The sequence below is a fragment of the Trichosurus vulpecula genome, chromosome 3, assembly GCF_011100635.1.
Source record: "Trichosurus vulpecula isolate mTriVul1 chromosome 3, mTriVul1.pri, whole genome shotgun sequence".
Taxonomy (NCBI): Eukaryota; Metazoa; Chordata; class Mammalia; order Diprotodontia; family Phalangeridae; genus Trichosurus; species Trichosurus vulpecula.
Window position 1 is genome coordinate 434,317,870 of NC_050575.1, and position 23,551 is coordinate 434,341,420.

General features: G+C 49.2%; 1 protein-coding gene across 15 annotated transcripts in view; it reads right to left on the reverse strand.

Annotated features, from left to right (window-relative positions):
* Positions 1 to 23,551, reverse strand: part of DYSF (dysferlin) — a gene marked incomplete at its 3' end in the record, with an annotated part of 227,243 nt that overhangs the window by 121,466 nt on the left and 82,226 nt on the right. For all 15 annotated transcript variants that reach the window (XM_036749059.1, XM_036749057.1, XM_036749053.1 and 12 more), the window contains 10 exon segments: positions 3,520 to 3,602; positions 8,530 to 8,573; positions 8,910 to 8,978; positions 14,257 to 14,360; positions 15,661 to 15,787; positions 16,856 to 16,971; positions 17,669 to 17,699; positions 19,915 to 19,965; positions 20,436 to 20,498; positions 22,701 to 22,829. In XM_036749059.1, coding sequence (XP_036604954.1) covers positions 3,520 to 3,602; positions 8,530 to 8,573; positions 8,910 to 8,978; positions 14,257 to 14,360; positions 15,661 to 15,787; positions 16,856 to 16,971; positions 17,669 to 17,699; positions 19,915 to 19,965; positions 20,436 to 20,498; positions 22,701 to 22,829 — 817 coding nt within the window.

Below are 23,551 nucleotides of genomic sequence, written 5' to 3' on the forward strand. Positions count from 1 at the left end.
AGAAAGGGAGGGAAGGAGGGAGGGAGGAAGGGATGGCAAGCATGTCAAACAGCTAGAGGCAGGTGGGGTAAGAAACAGCAAAGAGGGTCAGGGTGAAGCAGTGAGACGCCACATCTCTGGCTCTGCTCAGGGCCGGGAGCTTCCCTGCTCAGTCCATCTGCCCTCAGGAGAGGGGCCCTGAGCCCAGGAATTCAGGTTAGTGACAGCTGAAGGTACAGGAATAATAACTCACCGCTTTTTTCATATCCCCCAGAAATAAGTGTGACCCTGGTGTGGGAAAGCTGGCCTCCTGAGCAAGAACAACTCTCAGCAATAACAAGGCAGAATGGGAGTCTGGGGGAGGGGGAGGGAGTAGGAGCTGCTACAGCTCTGAGGAAAGCATCAGTAATTGTTAGTGAGAAGGAAACAGATTCAGCCTTAAGCTCCTGATGAATTATTACAAACAGACCGGGCCAGGCTGCTCAGTGGTTAGAACTTGGTGCTAATGAGGCCAAGGTCACAGCCTTGAATGCCATCTGGACGAGCTGGCTTCTCACAGAGAGAAACGCTGTTCCCTAGCCACAGACTCCTGGCCACAGCGCAGACTCAGGCCTAACACTGACCCCTCACCCTGTCCACAGACTGACCACTAATCTCACCAACTGTCTCTTTCTGTCGATGGATGGAGTCAATGCAGCCCCATCCTCTGCTGCTCAGGACACAGCCACGGACAGCAGTCAGGTGGGGGATGATGTCAGATGTCACATTCCCATCTGATTTCGTAGGATTGCTGAGGTCAGATCTATCTGAGCACTACAGGAATCTTCAAGTCTTTCTTTTTCCGTGCAACATCTGAGAAGCATCCCCTGGCTCAGCTCCACCCCCCACTTCTGCTGCCCATCGCCTCCCTTCCCTCCCCTTCCCCCTCACTTCCCCATAAAGTGCCAGGACAGGGCAGCTAGCAGATCACACCCAATAAAACGCTCTAATCAGTCCCAGCCTCCCTCCCAAAAGAGGATGCGAGATCCCCAGACCCAGGGTCTGCCCAGGGTAGTGAGCCTGAAAGTACCACAAGCCTCCCTCCTAGTCCTCTGACCTGAGTGCTCCTTCAGGCTTAAACCATCCCCTCTAGAAGGACAAACAACCACAACCTCTGTGTCCCACCCCCTCCCAGGGAGAGCCAAGTACAAGGGGCTAATGCCAGGGAGAGAGAGCAAAGGGAAAAGGGGAGAAGATCCCAGATTGCCCCCCACCCATACCTCCAAGACCCCACCAGGACTTATCCTAAAACAGGACAATTTCCCAAAGAAAATGCCATCCATCCATCCTCTTTCTGCAGATTAACCGCCCAGGAGACAAACTCCCAGCAATGACTAACTACATCCTGAGCCCTCTCTCTCCCTAGCTTGCCCTCTCCCTGCCAGCAGGGAATTCAGACTCATTAGGCTATTACCCTGAGCCAGACAGAATAAAGAAGTGGGGGGAAGAAATTCATATAATACCAACACCCGGGAAGGTCAAACAGAAATGAAGTTTGCATTATCCACATGGGGAGAAAACTGGATTTCCTCTGGTTAATTTAGCATGCATGGTTCTAGATGAACAAGCTTTGTTTACTTATGTGCAGGTCATTAAAACATCAGAGGGACTTTCCGGAAAACCAATTAATCTTTCAACTCAATCTTTCAAAGTAGCAGCGGTGGCATTTAAGGAAAGCAATCTATTGTCTTAAGGATTGCAGTTGGAGGTGGGTGGACCCAAACAAGCCTTAGCAGCCAGACGTCTGGGGAGTAAAAATTTAAGAGACAGAGGTAGAGTCATTCCTGCTTCCAAAAGCCTCTAGACTAGGGCCAAACAGTCAGATAATAACAATAATGTGCCTCAATACACTACATACTTTATACATAGTATACATAATAATACATAATAAATAACATAGTATATATAGTATGCTGTAATATTATAATATATATGTTCTCTAATTTGATTCTCACAACAACCCTATTAAGTAGGTACTATTAGAGAAGGAAATGGCGGACCACTCCAATCTTTGCCAAGAAAACCCCAAGACTGGTGCGCTCTGGTCCATGGGGTCACAAAGAGTGAGACATGACTGAACAATAATAAATTTTATCTGGAGCACCCCCCCAAAAAAAAGTCTAACTGCTTTGGCTAGGGTCACACAGCTAGGATCTGAGGCAGAATTTGAACTCAGGTCTTCCTGACTCCAAGTTTCCCACTGTGTCATCCTACCACCTAACTGCCCTGGTTTTGGTTTCTTAGGAAAATGGTAGTCTGATTTCCAGACTGGGTAAAAATAGCCTAGTTTGGAAACTATGACTGATGATTAAAAACTAAAATCCTATGTTCTAAGAGCTTCAGAAAAGGTTAGGATCATAGATGTAACCTATGTGGGAACTCTGAGACCAACCCTTTCGCTTTCCAGAGGAGCTGAAGGTCTGAGGTGCCACGGTAGCAAGATGATCGGAGGTGATATTGGAACCTGGGTCCTCTGACGCCTGTGCCCATTGTCCTGGTCAGGAGCAATAGCCCCAGAAAGCAGAAATCCAGCCAGAGGGGCCTGGGAAAGGGTCTCTAAGGGCACAGGAGAGCACACTCCCTACTTGGGTAGAGAGCCTGGGACCCAAGACCTTCTCGTACATTTTTGTATGAGTAATCCATTTCACAAGCACCAGGCTGGCTCAGGGGGTAATTCATTTACTATCCACAAGGGTCCATCCTGTTGGAGCTGAAGGGGGTGAGAGAAAGGTGTTGGAGGCTTTGCTCCCTTCTGAAGAGGGTGGCTGAGCCTGGTTTCCCAGCTGACAGAGATGCTCATGTTCCCAGAGACCCTTGACACACACACCATCTAGCGGCAAAAACCACCCCCACCACAGGTGCAGCACATCGGAAATCAAAGAAATCCTGACAGCTGGCGGGTGTTATCTAAGAAAACCTTCTCAACGCAGTCTTTGGCCACCAGAAGAGACAGTGATGCAGGTCACACCCCAGTGTGGGGTTATCTAACACAGAGCTCCTAGATCTCATTCACACAGATGATAGAGAGGCTTCCCCCTTTCCTGGAGAGATCACTGTCTCAGATGGACCATGGCCAGGAAGTTCAGAGACCACAGTTCTAGAGCTAGATCCCTTCACTTTACAGATGAAGAAACTGAGTCCCCAGGGACAGTAAGTGACTTGCCCAAGGTCACACAGCTTATAAGTATCAGAGAGGATTTTGGACTCGGGTCTTCCAACACCATGCCGCACACCCCACCCTCAGCCCTTAGCACAGTACCTAGTACACAGTAGGCACTTAATAAATGTTTACTGACTGCCTGGGGGTGTCCGGCTAAATGGGGGTTTTTGAAACTTCTCGAACTAGCGGGGGTGAGGGGCCTGAGAGCTCACTGCGAAACACTTTCCCTAACAGACAGTGACACAGAATGAGGCAGGACACCGCTCCACACCCCACCCAGCACCACGGGCAGAGACCAGGGAAGGAGGGAATGAGGGAGGAGAGCACAAGGAAGGACTCACCTTCTATTTCTCCTCCAGATGCAGATATTTTCGACATACACAGGTAAGTGGTGCCCACGATGTCGTTATGAGTGAGGCGATCCCTAGAATGAGGTCCCAGAAAAGTCTTTAGCCCCAAGGAATGGGGAGAAGGAGGGTCTCCCAACTGTCCTCTCTATAGCTACTGAAGTGAAGATGACAACAGCTAGCATTTGAATGGGCCTGAACTGTGCTGCCTCGTTGGAGCCTCGCAACAACCCTGCCATCATTACGTGCATTTTACAAATGAGGAAACTGAGGCAAACAAGGCTAAGATGCTTGCCCAGGCCAGTGTTCTTTCCACTGTGCGACAGCATTCCTGTGATTGTCTGGCATACATTAGGCACTTAATAAATCTTTGTTCACTGATTGCTTGATTTGTTGATTTCAAGGGCCTGAAATACCAACCTAAGGAATTTGCTTTTGATCCAAGAGGCCACAGGGAGCCAGTGGTTTAAGCAGGTAAGTGATGTGGACACACGCATTCCCTCCGACCCCTCCTCACTAAGGGTAGTAACTATCTCTTTTTCATTCTGAACCTTAAGAAGTAAGCATGTCTTAAACTAACACAATCTCTCCCCCTCTCCCTCCCTCCCTCCCCCTCTCCCCCCTCCCTCCTTCCCTCTCTCTCTCTCCTTATCTCTTTCTGATAGTGCTAGGTCTAGAATCAAGAACACCTGGGTTCAAATCTAGCTTCAGACAATTAGTAGCTGTGTGACCCTAGGCAAGTCACTGGACCTCTGTTTGCCTCGGTGTCTCCAGCTGTAAAATGGAGATAAAGGCACCTGCCTCGTGTTGTGAGGATCAAATAAGAATATTTGCAAATGCTTAGCATAGAGGCCGGCACACAGTAGGTGCTTAATGAATGCTCCTCTCTCCCCCTTCTGTTAGTCTTTGCCTCAGTCAATGCTTCATTCTGCCTCTATTTCTACATCTCCTCTCTCTGTGTCTTTATCTCTCCATCTCCCCATCCCTCTCTTCTTCCTCCCCATCCTTCCTTCCCACCCCCTTCCACTCTCTGGATTGACACTTTCTCTGGGAGGTAATTAAGTGTTTGGGTTTTAAAAAGCTTCCAACTCTAGGCTCCATAAGGGGAAAAAGTAGGCCAGAGAGAACTGAATTCTGCCCCCAGCCTCGAACACCAGCCTTTTCCAAGCTGGTTCCCAGGACAGATCAGCAGATTATCTGGCTCCCCCTCCTCCCCATCACCAAAAGTATTTCTAAACCCAGCTTCATCCACCACACCAAGGGCCTGTGCCCTAACCAACAACCAACTCCTCGGGCAAGACGGAGGCTTTCAGGAGAATTGGATTTCTGGTTTTAACTGGGCCAGGAGGAGGAGGAAAGAAGAAAGAAAACCAAGAAACTGGAAAATTGACCCCCTGGAAGACAGCATGTTTCCAGGAGCCAGGTCACCCCGAGTTTATCTGAGTGTGCTGGGAAGAAAGCACCCTGTGGCTTTGGGAGGGGAGCTTGCAGAGGCAGTAAACTTTTTGGCCAAGACATAGGTTTGAGGGTTTGGGGGGTTTTTTTTGGAAAATGCCAAAGATCTCAAAATAGATTCACAATAAAAATGACTCCCAGGCCTGACCAAAAACCCACGGCTACGGGCCCGTAATGTATCAGGGGTATGCTATATGCTGAACACACACTCTCAGTACACATGCTCGCACACACACACCCAGAGACATTCAATCAACAGATCACACAGACATTCACACAGTTCACCCCACAGACACAACCCTGAGACGTTCAATGCATGCAAGTCTACAAATCTACCGAAACACAACCAAGAGACAGGCAATGTCCATAGCATCCACATAAAGACACAGAACAAAGAAACGTAATGTATACGAGGAAGGCATACGCAAAAAACTCAGCCCAGAGACATTCATTGTGAACAACACAAGCACACACACCTAGCCAGGGGCATGCACTGTATATAATACACCCACAAACATACAGTCACAAAACACACAGAGACATACAACACAAACACAGCCAGTCCAGAGAAGGACAATGCACATAGAGGTACACACAACACAGATAAACACAGCAAACACACATAACCAAACCCACTTAGTCCAGAGACCCACACCATACACACACACACACACAAACACACAACCCAGACACACACAATGCATACAACCCAGAGAGACAATCACACGCTACTACAGAGGCACATACAGACATACCCAGATTTGGATACAAGCTGGACAAGCATGCCTGCATGTCCACACCCAAGCAAACACAGAAACCCCCAAACTGTTCACACTTACACAAAAAGCACACAACTCAGCACCCCACACACACACACACACAATTAGCTACAATGAAAAGATATGTAGAGGCCCAGAGCTCCCATCTCCTCCAAACCACTTCCCAATGGCACATACCAGTGGTTGGGCCCCAGAACACTCCCCCCCACCTCTGAACTCCCTCCCATTTTCATCTTGATTTTCTCTTAAGACTCCCACAAGCTGTTTTCTTTATTCCTGTGAACCTGGCACATGTCTGAACGGCTCTGTGGTGAGCCGGAATAGTTTTTTTTTCTTCCCTCCTAACCCTGTGCTCCTTGTTAGGAGGCCTGTGACCCAGACCCTAGGAAAACCGGGGAGTCCCCATTGGCAAGGCTATTCAGGGACACACAAGGGATCCTTCTCTCCACCTGGGGTGGTTGGAATGTGGCCCAAGCCAGGGGCAAGGGCCAGAAATGAGGACCTCTAGAAGTCCCCTCCAGTCCAAGGGGAATTCTTATGATTCCTAAAACTCTACTTTAAACATGCCTTTCCCAGCTGCAAAACCTCTGTAGACCGCCAAGCCAAGCTCTTTGCTGTCCCCTACAAACGACATTCCATCCCCGACCCAGATGCCTCTGCACAAGCCACGCCTGGAATGCTCTCCCTCCTCCTCCCCTTGATCCCTTCGTGGCTCACCTCATACACACAGCCTCAGCTGTGCTCTCCTTACTGGGGTAGGGCCTGTTGTGTTTTGTCTTTGTATTCTCGGTGCCTAGCATGGCGCCTGGCCCATAGTAGGTGCTTAACAAAGGCTAACAGAATCAAACTGAATGGAACACACCTTGCAAGGGGTGACCCAGATTCTGCAATCCATTCCACACTGGGATAGCTTCCTTGGTTCTCCATCTTTCCTCACATCCTGCCCAAATTTCTCAGCCTAGTTCTGGCAAGAGCTGAATTCATGTGCCCCCACCCTGCCTACATGCTCAATTTTATTTCCCCCTTTCCCACAACACATCCCTCTCTCCGTTCCAGTCGAGAGACTCTCCTTATTCAACATGGCCTCATGTTTCTTCCCACCTCAGCTTCTTTGCTCAAGCTGGGTTCCCCCATCTGCCCCGCCCTCTCCTTTCCTCTCTGCCTGTCTAAATCCTACACATTCTTCCAGACCCAGATCTTGTCCCCACTTTCTCCAGGAAGGCTTTCCTGGCAACTCCAGCCTATCACAGTAGCCCAATTCTCTAATGGCCCTTAACATCTCTTCAGCTCAGTACTACAGAATCTCCAAATGTCAGAATTGTAACGCCTTCAGAGACCATCAAACTCAACCTATCCCTGGCCAAGAATCTCAGCTATGATATATCCCTGACCGTGGTTATCCAGCCTTTGTTTGTAAGTCATTTGGCATTGTTGAGGGTACATGTGTGTTTGTGCGGATTCAACGTATGTGCTTTTCTCCCCCAGCTAGGCTTTGAGCTCCCAAGGGGAAGAAGGAACCATGCTTCTGTACGAAGACACGTGTGGTGTGGTGGCTGGAGGGCAGGACTTGAAACCAGGAAGACCCAGATTCAAATCAATCAGCCAGCAAACATTTACAAAGTATCTACAATGAGCCAAACACTATGTTAGGTGCTGGGGATACAAAAGCAAAAGTGAAACAGTTGCTGCCCTCAAGGAGCTTCCATTCGGCTTGGGCAAATGCAACCTTTACACATGGAAGTGTGTAAAAAGGAATACAAGATGGTTTGGGGATGGGAGGAGAGGGCAATCTGGGAAGACTCCATGTAGGAGGTGGCAGCGGAGCTGAGTTTTTAAGGAAACTAGGACCACCAAGAGATGGAGATGAGGAGACAGTGCGTTTCAGGCATAAGGACTGCCTATTCAAAGGCCTGGAGGCGGGAGAGGGAGTTGTGCTCTGTCAGGATCATAGATTTAGGAAGTGACCTCAGAGGCCATTGAGTCTAACCTCATTTTATTTTTTTTGGGAGGGGGGTTAAGTGACTTGCCCAAGGTCACACAGCTAGAAAGTGTGTCAAGTGTCTGAGGTCAAATTTGAACTCAGATCCTCCTGACTCCAGGGCCAGTGCTCTATTCACTGCGCCACCTAGCTGCCCTAACCTCCTCATTTTATATATGAGGAAACTAAGATCCAGAGATGCCCAAAGCAGGATTTGAACCCAGGTCCTCTGGCTCTGAAGCCAGTGCTCTTCCCACTGCACCACACTTCCTCCCTAGGTGACTTCTGACATTTAATATCAATGTCAACATGAGCAGGGCACTTAATCGCCCTTGGACTTAATTTCCTCATCTGTAAAATGGCTATGTGACACCTGCAGTACTTTCCTCACAGGGTTGTGGAGGGTCCAGTGAAGAAATTATGTAAAGTATTCTGTAATCTTTGAAAGGCACTATATAAATATCCCTCTTCAAGATGCAGAATGGGATACATTTTTGGAACAGACAATGTGGAAACTGGTTTTGCTTCACAATGTATATTTTAAACAAGGGTTTTTTTTTTCTTTTAAATCGAAGGTAGGTGGGAAAGAGAAAATAAATGCTTATTAATTTAAAAATAAAAAAATGAAAAATAAATGAGCATCCCTTGTCAGCACCTGGCACGGTGCCTGGCTCACAGTAGGTGATTAATAAATACTTGAATTGAGAAGACATTAAAAAATTCTTTTAAAATTCAATTATCCCTGGAAGCTTCCAGCTCTAAAATTCTGTGGTTCAGAGACAGAGCACTCACCAATCCATGACTCGAATCCTCATCTTGTCACACATTGAGGGAAACTGAGGAAAGAGGAAAGAAGCTTTGAGCAAGTAGGTTCTCCTGGAAAAGAAATTCCTAGCAGGCGTGTGCAGCACCCTGGGGGCCCTTGGTCAAGGGAAGGAGCCGGTTAGCTCAGATAGTTGGCCAATGACCTTGACCTCGACCTCGTGGGGCTAATCTAGCTGAGTGGGGTGAGGGCAGGGAGTTGGCCAAGGGATTCGGGCAGAGAGAGAGAGAGAGAGAGAGAGAGAAGGTAGAGCCAGGTGGGACCAGAATTCTCTACCACTAAGCCCAGGCAGGGACTGAGGACAGTAGGAAAAACGAAGCCCACCCGCCCCTTCCTCAAGTCCCCTCACCATGGCTGGCAGTGTGATACTTTGGTTCCACTGAGGATGGGCTGTCTTCTCCAAAATCTTACTGCAGAGCTGGAAAAATAAAAATGCAAAGGAATGGTCATGGCATTGGAATCATAAGGCTTTGAGCTGAACAGAGCCTTAGGATCTGTCTACAGCAACCCGGCCTGGCTGCCCGGCAGGCCTTCAGCGTCCCAGCTAAAATACCATCATCTCCTCTTCTAGAGCTGGCTGGCACTGTCTAGATTATCCTCATTATCCTGCCTTAAACTTGTTTGTAAATAGTCGTTTGCAAGTTTTCTCCCTCATTAGACTGAGCTCCCTGAGGGCAGAGACTGCTTTCGGCTTCCTCTCTATCCCTAGTGCTCAGCCGGGTGCCTGCTCCACATCACCCAGGAAAGAAAGTGTCCCGGCAAGATTCTGAACCCATGTCTCGACTCCAAAGCCAGCACTCTCAAGGATGGTCAGGCATCTGGCCTCAGGACCTTGGAAAACAGTGTTTGGGTCCTGCCCTTTCTCTCCCTCGACACCAGCCTTAGCGTGTTGTGGTTTCTCTGGGTCCTTCTACATGGTCTGGGGGCCTCCAGCTGCTTGAAATCTTCCCTAATCACGAGACTGACCCTGGGCCGGCCCCATCCCAGAATCCTGAAGGTTGAGACCTCAGAGGCTGGACCTTAGTAAGAATCTCCAGCACCCAGCCTCCACCCAAAGACCCCCAGGGATGAAGAAACCACTACCTCCTGTATGGACCACTGCACAGGGGGCAGCTGTACCGGTTGGTATGATTTTGCTGACACCCAGCCTACACCTGCCCTTCCCCAACGTCCATCCTCTGTCCACCCCCCACCCCCCGGGACCAAGCAGAAAGGCCCAGTCTCTTTTCCACAACTGCCCTTCATCCATGGCCCTTCTGCTGTCCCTCAGGCTTCTCCAGCACACCGTGACCATCCCCTCCCACATTCTGGGCACTAAGGACTCCCCTATGCCCTGAATCACACTTGACATCTCTCCTCTTGCCCCACCCACCTCCACCTGGAGGGTGCTGTTCCGTGATCTCTGGGGAGTGGAGTGAACGCGGGGGGGGGGGGGGGGGGGGGGGAGGGGGGTGTCCTGACCTTAGGAAACTAAGTGGCACTGTACAGCTGTGGACTTGGAATCAAATCCTACCTTACTATCTATGGGCAAGTCACATAAAATGGGGGATAATTGTGGTATCTACCTCTGTTGTAATGAGATCATCTTTGTAAAGCCATTTGCAAACCTTGAGTCACTCATCAGTGCTATTGTAAAGTGTCTGGGAGACCTTATCAGTCTTAGACTGGGGCTCCCTGGGGGCTGAGGCCAGGGCTGGCCCATCCAAGGGCACAGACCAGCAGTCTCTCTGTCCGGCCTGGGGGTATGACCTGTGTCTGCCCCCTACTAGATGCTCCCTGAGGGGAATCTCCATGACTGGTGTTGTGGGATAAAGGCTTTATAAGGAGAGGTTTGTAGTGACCCTGGGACTTCTGTTTTCTCACGAGCCAGAGTAGAGGATTTCAGGGGCCTTCAGAGTCTCTCCAAGCGATTTCCAACCTCCCTGGGCAGGGGACATTCCCACCCTTGAAGCAATGGATCTCTGATGGCCCCTGCTTATGAGGATGAAGGGACAATGGGCCAGTCCAATACATTAAACAGGCCCCCACACCTGCCCACAGAGAGCCACATAAGGAGAATGGGCGATTCTAAAGGGGGGGGGGGTGACAGCTCCCTGCCATCCCCCCAAGGATAAGTCCTGAACAGTCCACTCCCTTTGGGGGTCTCTTGACAAACTTCTGTTGGCTTCTTTCTCCTTCCCCCCCTACCCCCCACCCCACCAGAGCAGCACCAGCTCTCCCAGATTGGGCTGGCCTCTCCCGGTCTATGCTGGGCTCTGGTGGCCGGGCTAGGCTCTCTCTGCTCAGACGGGCAGATCATCCTCCAGGGCCTGCCTTTGCCAGGCTGTTCCTTAGGCAGCAGCACCACGGTGTGTGCAGATGAGGAAGTGCTGAAGAGAGCGGGATGAAGCCCAGACTGGGCTGGGCGGGACAGGGCGGGGTTGAGCATCCTCCTGGGGTACATGCAGGAGCCATGAGAGCCAGCAAGTGCGGGGGGCACTTGGCCTCAGCCCCCATCTACACGGCCCACATACAAACAGATGGCCAGGCAGACAGCAGCTCTGAGAGAAGGGGGTTTCTTCAGCTCACATACACATCACACGCCGTAAACATAGCCCGCATCTAGACACACACCACATGCAGACAGGCAGCGCCCGTGAGCACTTAGTGCCCAGATATCATACATGCAAACATATATGTTCCATATGGACACACACACACATAGCACGGCTATGATCTTAGCACAACACACGCGCACACACGCACACCGCTACAGATAGAAGGACATACATATCTATACAAAGAGGGACAAAGGAAAGCAGAGACAGAGACAGGGGAGGTATGTGGGGGTACCAGCAGCTTTGGAGTCAAGCGAGTGGCCAAAGTCCCTACCGCGAACTACCTAAAGGCTCACAAATTGGGGAGCAGTTGATGTGAGAAGGCAGGGCATGGAGAGATGGGGCGGGGAGCCCTGGGGGCAGAGGAAGGGGGACCGAGATGGAGTTTCGGCTGGGGAAGTCCTGGCCGCCCGCCGCCTCCTTCCTCTGGAGAGAGGGAAAGCCTGGCCTCCGGCTCCCGGCTCCCCGCAGGTGAGCTTCCTGCAATAACATCTTGGCGGCCCCAGCGTCTGCAAAAAGCCACATCACACAGGCGGACGCTGCCCCCTTGCACGCGCCTTGGCCCCTGCCTTCCTCCCCAGACATGAGCATGGCAGGCAAAAATCTATGGGGCGGGGGGAGGCCACAGGGGAGGGAGCTGGAAGGAACCTGAGAGACCAGCGCGGAGCATTCCTGACACAGGTGAGGCTGCCAAGGTCCAGAGAGGGGGGTTGAGCCGCCCAAAGTCACACAGCCGGTGAGCCCCTCCCTCCCCGACCCCCTCCCCTCCCGAGGTCCTTCCTTCCACAACATCCTGCCTCCCACCTAGAAGCGGCTGGATAGGGTGGGGAGAGGTGTTAGGTTTGGGGTCAGACCCAATGCTGCCCTGGGACATGAAGACCGGGGTTTGAATCCCACCTCCCGCAAGCTTTGCATCTACCCGCAGATCAGTTCTGAGGCTGTTTCCTCATTTAGACAATGGGGAGAATAAGACCCTCCCAAGGCTGTTGTGCGCCTCGTATGACGTCATCTATATAAAACTTTGCAACCTCAGAAGTGCTATATTCACATCAATAAAGATTATTAGGGTTGGAAAAAGGAGAGTGGAAACTCAGGGTGTGAGTTGTAGGGACAGCTTAAACATTGCAGGGGCCCCAGGGGGGGCAGTCAGTGGAGACAGAGAAAGTCTGTGACTACCTCGGACTTGCCAGGTGACCTTGGGGGGCAGCCTGCTGCAACAGAATGCCGGCTTGGGAGTTGGAGGACCTAGGTTCAAATCCTGCCTCTGACACTTACTTACCAGTATGACCTTGGACAAGTCACTCACCTCTCCTAGCCCCAGGCAGTTCAAACTATTATAGATCTTTACCAAAAGCCCACATGTTGACCCAAACCTCAGTTTCCTTCCCTGGAAAATGAAGCCTCTGAGTTCCCTTCTAGATCTATGAGCACATGATTTAATCACTTTGGCCTCAGTTTCTCCATCTGCCCAATGAGACTGGTACTTCCTATTCAGAGAAACAGGAAGGAAAATGGCCAAGTTGGAAAAATGTTTATCTCCAATCCAGACTCCAGAGCGCTGCCCCCTTGACATTCCTAGAGGACAGATCTGACTGCGTCACTCCCCCTCTCAAGAAGCTTCAGAGGCTCCCTAGTGCCTCCAGAATAAAATGATAGCCACGATGTCTAGCACCTCACAGGCTCCTGACAAATGGAGTATCGCTCTGGCACTTAATATCTTCACAATCTAGCTCCAGCATCAGTTCCTGGACTTAGTTCATGTAAAACATACACACACGTGTTCCACATTCGAGCCAAATCCCCCTCGATGCTGCTGTTCCCCCTAAATTAAATCATCGCCACCAATAATCCAGCATTTATACAGCACTTGAAGTTACGCAAAGCAATCGCCAGGTCACCTTCTTGATTCTTACAACAACCGTGTGAGGTAGGGGCTATTATCATCCCCGTTTGATAGATGGGAGGTTAGTGACTTGTCCCGGGTCACAGAGCTAAGAAGTACCCAAGGCAGGATTTGAACTCAGGTATTCCTGACCCCAATCCCTTTATTCAGTGCATGATCCACTGAGCTACCCAGCTACCTCCCATCTCCCACTTCTTTCCCGTTATCCAGGCTGTCCTCCACACCTGGAACACTCTCCCTCATCATGACCATCTCTTTGAATGTCAGTCAATCTCTGTTCAGAGCTCAGCTTGGATGCCACCTCTCAGAGGGCTTTCCTAATCCACACCCATCCCTACCCTCCTGTGCCAGCACTCTCCCCTCCCCATCCAAAAAGACAGACTTCATATGGATTTTGTATATATGTTGTATTTACTTATGTGTACAATGTTATCCCCCTCACCTCCCTTCCCCCAATGGTACATGAGCTCCCTGAGGGCCAGAAACGCAAGACTTCTGTCTGTATCCCCAGCACTTAGCTCAATGTCTGGCACCTCATGGGCTCCTGACAAATGGGGTGTGTGTGTGTGTGTGGGTGGGTGGGTGTGTGTGTGTTGTCTCCCCTCCCTCCCTCTGTGTGTCTCTGTCTCTGTGTCTCTGTCTCTTTCTGTCTGTGTCTCTGTGTCTCAGTCTCTGTCTCTTTCCTCTCCCCTCACCTCTCTTTCTCTGCCCCCTCCTCTCCTCTCCTCCCACCTCTCTCTCTCCTCTTTCCTCACACCTCTCTCTCTCTCTCTCTCTCTCTCTCTCTCCCCCCCCCCCTCCCTCTCCCTCTCTGTCTCTCTGTCTCTGTCTGTCTGTCTCTCCCTCTCCCTCTCTGTCTCTCTGTCTCTGTCTCTCTCTCTCTCTCTCTCTCTCTCTCTCTCTCCCCTCCCTCTCCCTCTCTGTCTCTCTGTCTCTGTCTGTCTCTCTCTCCCTTTCCCTCTCCCTCTCTGTCTGTCTGTCTCTCCCTCTCCCTCTCCGTCTGTGTCTGTCTGTCTGTCTGTCTGTCTGTCTCTCTCTCTCTCTCTCTCTCTCTCTCTGTGTCCCTCCCCCGCCCCCCCTGCTCTGTCTCTGTCTCTGTCTCTCCCAACACATCCCTGAGGGTCTGGCCAAACATAGGCTGTAACTCAGACGAGGTGACCTAGGACCTGCCCCCCCCCCAAGAGGTGCCTCCTTACCATCCTTCCTGCAAAGCTGACTTCCACAAAGGGGTCGACAAGATTCTTCTTGTTGCTTTCAAACCCAAATATCTGCTTTACGTTGTCCATCACGGCATCATCCACTGGATGGGAAAGAGAAGGCTGGAATCAGTCCTGCTGTCCAGTCTCTAAATCCTCTGTCCTATAAATCTCCTCCTCCTTGACCCTCCCCCACCCCCACTCCCAGGCTCTCACTCATTAGACCTGGAGAAATGGAAGTTCTCTTCATTATCTTCCTAATTATCATCATGCTATCACTGTATATGGCAGGGGGAAAAGATGCACAAATGTGCACACAGGCCCCACACCTGGGGCTCCATTTTGAGACGGATGAAAAAAATGAATGGATAGATGAATGAATGGAAGGATGCAATACCAGATTGAAAAATGAATAAATGAAAGAATGGATAGATAAATGGATGGATGAATAAGTGAAAGAATGGATGAATGGATGAATGAATGAATGAAAGGCTAAGCAATCACTATGTAGCAGAGGGGCAGTGTGGGGCTGTGGATGATTAGCCTTGAAACCAGGAAGACCTGAGGTTAAGAACTGCCTCACACGTACTGGTTGTGTGACCCTGGACAAGTCACAGCCTCTCAGGGCTTCTGAACCATAAAGGAAGAAGCCAAGTTCCTCCAGCCTAGCTTGTTCTAGCAGTCCCCAGGGGCAGCAAACTCCCCAAAAGGGACTGAAAACTTGGGAGCTGCCTCTCCCTTGAGGCTGATGTGGCACCCCTTACTGTGCCAGTGCCTTGGCAGTGACCCCTTGGATCTACATGGACACCAGAACACCCAAACCATCCAGGTATCCTGCCCATGGGACACCTAACAATAATAATAACAGGACTGGACCTGTCAAGTCCTCATCATAGGGAGCTCCCAGATGAGGAAACTCCTTCCACCAAAGCAAATCACCACCTTCTCTGCAGCTCAGTCTTAGAGACTAGACCATAGCACATGGAGGTTAAGTGACTTGCCCAAGATCTCACAGCCAATGGGTGTTGGAGTCAGTGCGAGAACCCTGGTCTTTCTAGTTTTGAAACAGAAATGCAACACACTTGCATTTACTAATGACCACAATCAGGACAGAAGTCCTCGCTTAAACAATGGGCTTTGTGAATAGAAGTGGACAAATTCTCTGTGAAGGAATCCAGCCAACCCCACAGGACCCAAACGGCCAGGCTGCTTCCTCGGATACTGGCTGCAATCTCCCCGGTGTCATAAAGGACCACTGGCTAACCGCCCCCTTCGCTAGGCGCTGTGGAAAAGACGAGAGACATCACCCGCCCTGCCTCATATCTTCTGCAGCCCGGGCTCAGGCTCCGATGCCCCCTCCCATCGGCCCATCTTCTAGGCTCCCAGAAGGCTCCCCGGACTCACTCTGGGGCAGATCTTCACCCCGGAAGATCTTCAGACAAAAATGGGCCCCACGCAGAGCTATGCCGGTGGGACGAAGGAGATTTCCCTCGATGTCTTCCTTGTCTTCCGTGGGCTCTTTCCTTTCCAACTGCGAAGCCGAGCAAACACCAGACCGAATCCAGATTAACGATGGGGTTAGTCAGGGTGGGCTTCCAAGCAGAAGCAAGTTCGACATAGAATGTTGATACCATGTTTTGTCTTTAAAGGGCCGGAGGGAGGCAGAGTACCAAGGCTGGGAGCACCAGCCTAGGGGACGAGAGAGTTGTATTCCAATCCTACCATTAACGGGCTGTGAGCCTGTGCAAGACACTCCCTCTGGGTCTGCGTTCCTGACCCATCCAACATGGATGATGATCTCTGCCCTGCTCACTCCACAGTGGACCGAGGTGAAAGGCCACCGGGGGAGGGTCTAAGACATTAGGCTAAGATGTTGATGTATGATAATAATATCTTGCATTTTTTAAAGCCTTTCAAGGTTTACAAAGACTAGATAGGCAGGTAGACAGACAGACAGACAGACAGACAGACAGACAGGTAGATAGAATCTCAACAACCGTGGGAGATCAGGTATTATCCAGTTGAGGAAAATGAGGTGACTTGCTAGATTTGAACTCAGGGTCTTCCTGACTCCCCGCCCAGCGCGCTATCCCTCGGGCCACCTAGTTGCCTCCTTTGGAGAGGCAAACCAGAGAGTTGTCGGGATTGGCATTCGTTTCTTGGGCCACCTCAAAACAAGGAACACGCATCCTCTGAGGGGACATGGGTCATTTCATAGAGAACGTAAGTAGGCAGGCTGTCATAGAGATTAGGTTTGTCCTGTTGGGGCCAGGAACGAGAGGCCAGGCTTAGAGGGGAGGGCGGAAGAAGTTTCCTCCCAAGTGGGGTGAAGTTATTCTCCCTGGGCATTAGGCTGGGAGCCAGAATGCCCCAGTTCTCATTCTATGCTCCCAAGGACTCACTGTGTGACCTAAGGGAATATCACTTCCCCCCCCACCCCAGGCTCAGTTTCGCCCTCAGTGGGGGAGGGGAGCCGCTGCCCCCCAGGTATGGCGCCAGGCTACAGATATGACGTCAAGCAGAAAAGCCCTTTTAAAACCCCAGGGCCACGTGTGGCTGTACATGTCAGGACAATGTGCCCGAGAAAGTCAGTACTCACAGGGGCTTCATCTCCTGAACCCAGCACAAAAAGGCTGACTTTTAAGTAACCTTTGGCTCCGGCAGAGAAGTCATCAGGATCTGAAAGTAGCAGCCACTTCCTGAGATAGGCGTGTCCTGTAAGAGAGGGGATCCATTAGTGACCATCGTCCCTACGCTCTCCTTAAAATAAAGGCTGGGGGCCTGAGGGCCTTGCCCCCCCTACTCTGCACATAAACCCCCAAGCCTGGGTGAGCTTCGGAGAAGCTGGGAGAAGTCTGGAGCCAGCGGGCTACCAGGCAGGCTCTGGGTTCTGGCAGGCGGCCACAGAAGTTGGAACCTTGGGTCTTCTCACTTTTACTAACCAGCAAACACCTTTGTGAGGGTTTAAGTGGGGGTAAGAGGGACTCCCCAAATGGAAATCCCCAACTAGAGAGGCCAATAGAATTGGGAAGGGGACCCCCCCACAGCTCACTGAGAGATATTTGGAGGATTGGGGACCCTCCCTGCCCTATGACAACAGCAACAGGGAGGGTGACCTCGACCTCCCCTAAACTACACCTGGGGACCCCTCTCACATCTAGGATTCTAGATGGAAAAGGCTAGGATAGAAGGACTACGGAGGCAGCTATTTCTACGTGCAGAGGTATCCATACTGATTAATCTGTGGATGGACCCTCTCCCTTATCAGTCTGTAACTGTGAACCCCAAGACAAATCCTTCTATGCCCCCAGGGAAAAGGACCGAGAGGTCAGTGGAAATCCAACATTTGGGTCCCAAAGCTTTCCCCAGCACCCCAATTTGGGAGGTAGCCAGAATGGCCCCCTTAACTCACTGGGTTCTGCGTAAACTGAGCCAATGTCCATCTGGAATTCAAAAGAAGAAAAAAATGAATGATTAACCCCCCGACCTGGGTCTAGGAGCAAAGGGCATGTGGGCTTAGAGATGCCAGGACCAAAACAGGATTAAAAATCCATTTTAAAGAATGGATAAGGAATAAATTCATTTTGTAGAACAGAATTTTTCAGGGAAATGGAAATTAGTATTTATTGACCCTGAGAATTTTATTGATAGAAATAAAATGATAGCTACATAGCACTTCAGTGTTTACAAATGGTAAATATGTACAATACAATATATACATGTGCATATGTACACACAATGTACACATGTGTGTTTGATGTATTGTGTATGGTATGTGTTATACTGGATATAATTGTGTAATTATAATGTAACAGAATAGAATAGAAATTATATTACACATGTAAAATGATATTGTATGGTATACAGTACAGTACCTGTACAGAATTGTACATATTTTACATATTTTCATAGGTACACATACGTGTGTTTTTCTTTTTGTTCTGGTAAAGGTTGGACCTGTGACTTCAGCAGCAACTGAAACAAAGATCAGACTAGCAGATAGAATGACCCAAGACCTGAGTCTGGATTCCACCTCAGGCACTTATCAGCTTTGTGACTCCAGGAAAGTTACTTAATCTCTCAGTGCCTCGATTGTTTCCTTTGTAAAATGAGAGGTTTGGACCCCATGGCCTTTAAGGGACCCACCAGCTCTAAATCTGCGACTCTATAAACTGCCCCCACCAATGCAAATGAACAATTCATCTGGAGAGTTACTTAGGAGCCCTCAGAGGTTATGTGACTTGCCCAGGGTCACACAGCCAGTAGGGGTCAGGAAGGTCTGAATCCAAGATTCTCCTGACTCTGTGGCCAGCCCTCTGCTCACTGTGCCCACATATTCTCCCCATTTCACAGATGAACTGAGACTGAGAATGAAATGATTTGCCCATAAAGACACAGCTGGTAAGTGTCTGGGGGGGGGGGATTCACATCCAGGTCTTCCCAACCTCAGTTTTCTCATCTGTAGAATGGGGAGGTCGGATTAAATGACTTCTGAGCTCCTTCCCTCTCCAGACCTATGAGCTTGTGACTCCACGTCCAGTGCTCTGTCCATGAGGGCAGGGGTCTTCAGCGGGGGTCTGAGAGTTTATTTTCTCAAGGCTTTCACAACTGCATTTCACTCTAAGTACTTTTCTTTATAATCTCACCAATTTTATTTTATGCATTCAAAACTATGACTCTGAGGAGGGCTCCACAGGCTTCACCAGACACCCACAGGGCCCAGGACACCCCCCCCAATGTCTAGAATCCTGCATTAGGGTGTATTGTCTCCCACAAAATAAAAAAGTATTTCATTTGGCTATTAATGAGAGATGAGAATCTTCCATCTCTTTACTGATGAATTAGCCATAAAAGACTCCGTTTTAAATTCCCTTAATCATATGGAAAACAGCGAATAGACAGCCTGCCTTGCAGTCAGAAGGGACCTGCGTTCGAGTCTCTCCTCTGACATACACTCATTTTGTGACCCTGAGTAGGTCACTGAACCTCTTTAAGACTGTAAATAGCAGAGAAGGTGCTGGGCCTCCACCAAAGGAAGCGTAGGACCCATTTGAGACAGATGGATAAAATCCGCCCTTCGAGTCTCCGTTAGCTCGATTCCCATTCGTGGCCTCCAGTCCACGCTCAGTGATCCACGTGAGTACCACTCACTTTGGTTTTTGTCCAGGGCGGGTTTTCAGTCCCAGGACAGTCCCCTGCCCTCTGCTGTTCCTCACCCCTCCCCCCACAAGCACGAATTTAGACCCCTAAGCCCACGGCTGTACTGGAGCCAATTCCAACCAACTTATGAAAGCCAATGGCAGAATTTTCAGTGTATTCACATCTCGACAATCAGCAAACGCCACCGATCAGGGTTTGATTTGTTGTTTTGTTGATCATCTAGACTTAAGAAAGTGATGGAAAAAATGCTAAGAATGCAGATTAAATTTAAAGGTGTATTATGAGTATTTTTTCTTGGAGAGCTGGTTGTTAAACATTTATCCTTGCCTCTATCTTCAGCCTCACAGAATGGGAGCTCAGGAAATGCAGCTGTTTTGTGTGGGGGGAGGGTTTACCTGAGTGTGTATATTACAAAGCCGAAGAAAAATGATGTGTGGATTATCCACCCCCCCCCCAACGGATAATCGAGAGAAGGTGATAAGCAAAAACAATAATTACCCGAAACTCCCCAATAAGAGCATCTGTCCTGAGTGAACGGGAATCGACCACCTGGAGGAAGGAAAAAAATTAAAACACATTAAGATAACTATTGTGAAACTAAATTTAAGACTCCACATTTATCCCTATAACATTTCATTTTATTAGTTTCAGCTCTTTATTCTGAGCTGTTGGGATCTTTTTGGATCCTGGCCCTAAAAGGTTAACTATCCCCCGCAGGTTCATGTCATCTGCCAATCTGATGGCCACTCCCCACCCCATGCCCATGTATGTCTTTGTCTTAATCCTGAGCAAAAACGGTCAGCAGTCTTCAATGTTATTTTATGCATGTTCAGGCATTCTCTCTCTCTCTCTCTCTCTCTCTCTCTCTCTGTCTCTCTCTGTCTCTCTCTGTCTCTCTCTCTCTCTCCCTCCCTCCCTCTCTCTCTCTCTCTCTCTCTCCCCCTCTCCCTCTCCCTATCTCTCTGTCTCTCTCTGTCTCCCTCCCTCCCTCCCTCTCTTCTCTCTTCTCCTCTCCTTACTGTGATAAAGATGGGTTCATCAAACAGCTCTGCTGGAGAGTCAAAGACATTGAAGAAAAGGGTCTGTCAAAAACACATCCAGGAAGAACTGGTCACTATTCACAGCTAGGCAATGGTGGGGAAAGGGGGTGGGGACTGGTGAGATACAATACACACAACAGCATTCATATTCGTTGACCAAGTCTCCTCAATAGCTAAAGTTATACCCTAAGGCTCTTAGTCATTTTGGTGCCAAGGGCAAATAACACAAAACATACTCTCAAATCAACTTTCTAATTCATGATGTGAAAAATTATTTAAGAGTTAAGACAAATTTAGTTGGGCAGGAGGGGAAACTAGCCACTCTACTGGCTTCTGGCTGCAGAAGGAGCAAAGGTATTAAATTTTTGCACCCCGTAAATTTCAGCACTCTGCAGCGAAGCCTTGATCACCTTGTCCTAGTTTCACCTCTACCCTGCAGTAGTTATTAAAAGGGAGGAAAGACCTACCTGTACCAAAATATTCACAGTGGCTTTCTTTGAAATAGTGAAAAATGGGAAACAGGGAAGACATGCTAACTGACTTTAGGTATTCGAGAGGTTGTCACGTAGAAGAGGAGGAAGGATTGGTCTAATTCTACTTGGTTTCAGAGGGAAGAACTAGGAGCAATGAACAGAAGAAGCAGATGTCAATTTGATGTCAGGTTTTTTTTTTTATTCTCAATCATTAGTGCTGTCCTGAAGTGGGACAAGGGCCAAGGGTAGTGGGTTCTCCCTCCATAGAGGTCTTCAGGCAGTGAATGGACGATCTCTTGTTGGGGATGTTGGAAAAGGAATTTCTGGTCAGCTGTAGGCTGAGGTCCCCGCTGCCCCTAAATTTCTAAGATTCTGTGAAATCTCCAGCCCACAATGGGGGAAAGGTGAAATAAATGAAGGCACGTCAACAAAAGGAAACATCATCGTGCCACGAGAAGAGGATGCCCCGTGAACGCTCTCCAACAGTGCCTGACTGTAACGTAGAGGTGACCCCGGGCCGTCAGCCCTGCCATCAAGGAGCTCACAGTCCCTCAAAAATTATGGCGGAATTTGCCTGAAAATATCCCTCCCTTCTTCCCCAGCTCTCTGGATCTTCTGCAGCCTTCTACATCGATGTTGTGATCTATTGTGTAAGGAATTATCTAGGGGAGAAGAGAGCCAACCTTTAGCGATGAGCCCCAGACCACTGTCTTCAAGGCAGTTGTTGCTTGTTTCTAACAATCTCCCCGCCTTAACTCTACCAGTCTATGCCCTCCCATGACTCCTCGTGGCTCTCCTGGGCACAGATTTTTCTTCCTATGAGCTTACTGAGACCAAGCCTGTTTTTTCAGAAGGGGCTGTCCCTGCAATCAATAGGAACAAGTCAACCATCCTACGTGGGATCGTGGCTCTAGAACTGGAAGGCCATTATGTCCAACCGTGCCCCCCCACCTTACAGATGAAGGAACTGAAGCTTAAGAGGTTAAGTGACTTCACACAGCCTGTGAATTCTAGGTGGGATTTGAACCCAGACCTTCCTGATTCCCAGACTCATACCCTCTTCTAATCCTGTACTATAGCCTGGAAGGAACCCCAGACTCTCAAAGGCTACACCCATGAAGCGTGAGTGCTGGTAGGTTCTGCAAGCTGGAAGGGCCCCATGTAAGCGAGCATCTCCCACGTGAGGACCAGCCCTCGGGGCCTCCTAGGAGACGGGATAAAGGCGGACATCACCAAAGGGCTGGGCACTAGGCGATGGGGCTTCTTATTATCTTATTTATTTATTTGTTTGTTTATTATTATTTTGGGCACAGCGACTCATGAAGACTCCATGCAGCGTCATGTTAGATTTGGATTCTACAGGCTTGCTGGAGACTCGGATTCAGTCTTGCTTTTTCTGCGCTTTTAATTGTCATGCATTCAAGGCCACCATTTTTGAAAAGGGTCCTTGTGAACTGCTAGAAATCCAGTTATGAAAGAGCTCAGATTTAATGCCAAGGCTCAACACTCCTCATAAGAAATGACTCCAGCAGGACCTGAGTTCAAATCCAGCCTCAGATACTTGACACATTTACTAGCTGTGTGACCTTGGGCAAATCACTTAACCCCAATTGCCCTGCCTTCCCCCCTCCAAAAATATTTTTTTTAATTAAAAAAGAAATGACTCCAGCTCTGGAGAGAAAAGTCCCATTATATAAAAACATCAATGGTGAAGTTTCTCCCACCACCACCATGAGATTTTGAGAGAGGGTTCCCATGCTGTGTCTCTTACCTCATCAAAGACTGGACTGTTGCCTTTGCGGATTCTTGTCCTCTTGGTCTGACCAGAAGCTGTGACTTTGACCACTGGCCGGATGTTCACCCCAGGTAACTGGCGTCCCTCTATCACCTGTACCCTGATCTGCAGGCAGAGGGACAGGTCCACGGGGAGGTAGTGAGACATCCCAAGGTGGGGGAGGGAAAACAGGAAGAAAAGATATTCTCTGAGACAGTCAAGGCACATTCAAGAACCAGTGACCCTAAAGGCCAAAGGCTGAATGATCCAAAAGGTCATTAAGAGACGAGTTAGGAATAAAATAACTACCAACATACCCCTTTCTCCAAGGTCACTCATATTTCTGAAATTCTGTATAAGTGATAGGGCCAGGTTATCTATGATAGGGACCCTATCCTAAAGGAACCCTATAATCCAAAGCAGAGAGGAAAAGAATATGGATCAAGATTTTGGTCTTGTGCCATCTGTCCCATGGGACAAGTGTCGTTATGCCCATGGTTGTGAAAATACAAAGACCCTAATATGATGCTGTCACCTCCATGAGAGTGGATATTAAATGTGATATCCCCAGCAGGAAGTTGGGGGGGAGGGTTGATGTCTGGCAATGTTTACACATTTTAATCAATAGTAACTGTATTTTTAAAGTATAAAATTATTAAATAAAAAAAACAAAAAATAAATAAATAAAATTATTAAATAACTCAGGTCTTTTCCTCACAGAACTTGTGCAAGCCCCGTGGCTATACTGTGCTCCCTCTCCCTCACCTAATCAGAGAATCATTGAGTGTCAACAGTGGAGAGAAGGTTTAAAATCCTGTCTTCCCATTCCCCCCTTCCCTGCCCCTCCC